This window comes from Rhodamnia argentea, chromosome 10 (genome assembly GCF_020921035.1).
Source record: "Rhodamnia argentea isolate NSW1041297 chromosome 10, ASM2092103v1, whole genome shotgun sequence".
In the NCBI taxonomy this organism is placed as follows: Eukaryota; Viridiplantae; Streptophyta; class Magnoliopsida; order Myrtales; family Myrtaceae; genus Rhodamnia; species Rhodamnia argentea.
The window spans coordinates 1,890,035-1,893,430 of NC_063159.1; the positions used below are offsets into that span (position 1 = coordinate 1,890,035).

At 41.8% G+C, this 3,396-nt stretch overlaps 1 protein-coding gene across 1 annotated transcript; it reads right to left on the reverse strand.

Moving 5' to 3' along the window:
• Positions 1 to 458: 458 nt before the first annotated feature.
• On the reverse strand, positions 459 to 2,170 carry LOC115739886 (histone H2A). The gene is made up of 2 exons (XM_030673180.2): positions 1,854 to 2,170; positions 459 to 946 (listed from the first exon to the last, which is right to left on the reverse strand). The coding sequence occupies exons 1-2, from the start codon at positions 2,061 to 2,063 to the stop codon at positions 707 to 709; spliced, it is 450 nt and encodes a 149-aa protein (XP_030529040.1). The 5' UTR covers positions 2,064 to 2,170; the 3' UTR covers positions 459 to 706.
• Between the last annotated feature and the right edge of the window lie 1,226 nt (positions 2,171 to 3,396).

Consider the following 3,396-nt stretch of genomic DNA (forward strand, 5'->3'; position numbering starts at 1 on the left):
TTCCTCTCCTTCTCCTCCCTTAGACAGCCTTGGTGGATACATCATAAGTGTTTTGAATGATGAGGAGAGAGGGGAGCATAGTCTATTTATAATGTGCATTCTAACAAGCGCATCCATTACAGGTAAAGCTGTCTGCACATGGTGAACACAGCGGAGATCTTCGGCAAACCCAAAAGATTTGTTCGACAGCACGACAAGAATATGCAAACTCCCACTAATTTCCCAGTTCATCTTACTTTAACAGGCTTTCAATATATAGCATTATAGTTGAAGAGCTCTCTCCGACCCCGGGCAATCTGTTCCTCATATCGACACTGGTGCCATATCAAGCAGCTCATCCCACTATTTTGGTGCTTACTTTACATGTTGATTCCAGAGCAACTTGCTCGTGTTTTTGCAAAACAAAAAATTACCCACTAAAAAGGGAGACCACTCTCAACGGATGGCAAATCAAGAACTTTCTAAAAGCTTTCAGGTTGTCATTCAATTCAGGGAAACAAATGATGTTCTACGGAAACATAAAACCAAATAGCACAAAGGCCTGAAAATCCTAACACCATCAACATCACCTAAAAGGGCTTGTAAGTACATCAAGCTAAATTACATACAGGAGGAGGAGGAGGAGGAGGAGGAGGCGGAGGCACAAGAAGAGGGCAGTACAAACAGTCACCTTCAGCACAAGACCAAATGAAAACAGACCAATCCCTTAAGCCTTCTTGGGTGACTTGGTGGCCTTGGCAGGTGACTTTGGTTCCTTGGTCGCCTTCTCAGACTTCTTCGGCAGGAGGACCGGGTTGATGTTGGGAAGCACCCCTCCATGGGCTATGGTCACTCCAGCTAGCAATTTCCCAAGCTCCTCGTCATTCCTTACAGCTAAGAGGACATGTCTCGGGATGATCCTGTTCTTCTTGTTGTCTCTTGCAGCATTACCAGCCAACTCCAGAACCTACAACATTTTGACATGCCCATGTCTAATTAGAACACGATGGGGTGTGTCTTTGTTTTCACAGAAAAAGATTCTTCTGAAATGATTTCCCAAACCTTCATGCGTTTGTAATCACTTTCAAGTACACCACCAAACAACTGAAATTCAGCCATTTTCTTTAAAATCTCCAAGGAAAACATTTTCCGACGTCATCAAGTTTTCAATGCAACAACACACGAAATCCACAAGTCTCACGTCAGGGTCAGAGGACATTAAATCTTTTATTTGGGAAAAAAAAAATCTTCCGCTTCAGCTAATGAGATTTGATTTTCCATAGGCTCTTCGGAATGAAAGCCAGTCTATTCTAATTGAAAAATCAAAAAGCAAAAGTAACCAAGGCTGAACCTTCAAAATAGGCCTCCACTGTCCTTTGTCCGAACCTTGCCATAAATAAATTCTTGATAATCATTATGCTCCTTCTAAAGTTGAATGTCTCCACATATTTATGTATACGGTCCAGATAGACAACGAGAGCACGACCAATTTCACAACCCACCCACCAGAATATCAGTCCACTCCTTTACAGAGAAGCAGAACATTGAGATAAAGAACCTCCATCACAAGAAACTACCGGCTAAATCGCCATTTGACCACCTTGCCTATGCACACAAATGGCGAACCAATGCAAGGACATTTCCACGAGCTTCTATTCGCAAGCATTTGAACAAGACAGCTATCATTACCTCATAACATTAGCATGTAAATTGCGCAGAGGAGAAGCCCCTAACTCCTATATCACGAATGTGAGGAGAGATCTCAATCGAGCTTGGAAAATTAAAAAGCAAGAACAAAACCCTAAATTGACAATGTCGCGACCGACCATACACAGAGAGAGAGAGAGAGAGAGAGAGAGAGAGAGAGAGAGTACCTCAGCAGCGAGGTACTCGAGGACGGCGGCGAGGTAGACCGGAGCTCCGGTGCCGACGCGCTGGGAGTAACGGCCCTTCTTCAAGTACCGACCGATCCGACCGACCGGGAACTGCAGACCAGCCTTGACAGACCGAGAGACCGGCTTCTTCTTCGGACCGCCTCCCTTCCTTCCTCCGGCACCTTTCTTCAGCTTCCCTCCGGTTTCCATTCTCTTCTCGCGCAAATCTCGCAGGCGGAAAAGACGAAGAGGAAAATCTCTGAGCTCTTTCTCGGGAAAATTAGATGGAAATTTTATTCTCAGGAGTCAATCGATTGAGGTCATGAATGGGGAGGATTTTATGGGGCTCGGTGAGGAAAATGGCCTTGGGATGGGTTGGAAATTGAGAGGACACTGACCGTTCGATCTGAAACCTATCGACGGCTCTGACGTGATGAGGTGGCGATCCGTGTGCTTTGAACCGGAGCAATAGAATCGAGAGAGAGAAATGCGTCGAGGAAAGTACATTGAATTTGAATGCTGGTCTACTTCGAAGGAATAAGTTACATTGGTTCCACGTGATCTAAAAGAATCATATTCGGGGATCATGAGATCCATGTATTTGAGCCGTAAATTGCACGGTGTCAAAAGTATGGTAATACTTGAGCTTATTTATTTTTGCTCGAGTACTGGTCTACTTCTAGGGAATAAGTTACTTTTGGTCCACAAGATCTAACGTCGGTGATGAAGTCCAATTCAGAAATCTTGATCTATGCATATGAGTCGTAGAAATTGCATTGTGTCAAAATAAATGCGAGAAAGTATGGATCAAATTGTTCTCGGTTATAAGCAATTAAGTTAAATAAGTTAACTTGGCGTTAGTCTATTTAACTATTAATGTTGAGCATTTTTCAATTAGGCGCGTGTGCAAAATTGTAAAAATATGAGAAGCTAAAAAAGATTTATTTATTTTTTTCGGCTAGAACCTGGATAAGATAATTAATAATCGCTCAAAAAGAATAAGGAAATTGAAAGTTATTTCATGAGGGGAGGGAGTGAGCGGTGGCGGATGAAAACTACAGCACAAACTTCTTGTGATCCCTAACTTATTTGTTGACTTTTTCTTGTTACTTAATGTGGGGGGTAGCTTTGAAAAGGGTAAAAGTGAAACAAAATGATATTCTCCCTTGCTAAAATAAAATTTTGGGACATGTTCACTAGAAATTCTAAAACTTGTCATGAAAGTATAATTGAGTCTTAAATTTTGCAAAAAGTGCAATCGAGTCCTAAAACTCATCAAATTTGTGCAATCGAGTTATTCCATTAACTCCGTCTAATTTGACTAACGAAAAATGTTGATGTGGCTTTTTTTTAATATTTTCTCTTTCTTACGTGGCGATGACGTGACTAAAACAATATTGTTTGGTCCAAATATGATTTGCTAATATAATTTTTATTTGAATTAATTTAAAAAATAAGGTATAAGACAAAAACAGAAACAAAACTAGCGGCGAGGGGCCGACGACCCTTGCCCGATCAGAGTGAGGACTATGATGGTCGACGA

What these genes read in the sequence shown, in the direction of transcription:
- LOC115739886 (XM_030673180.2), bottom strand. Translation starts at nt 2,063, where the DNA reads ATGGAAACCGGAGGGAAGCTGAAGAAAGGTGCCGGAGGAAGGAAGGGA. An exon ending in TCGAGTACCTCGCTGCTGAG is followed by an intron (nt 947 to 1,853) that starts GTACTCTCTCTC and finishes AAAATGTTGTAG; the next exon opens with GTTCTGGAGTTGGCTGGTAA.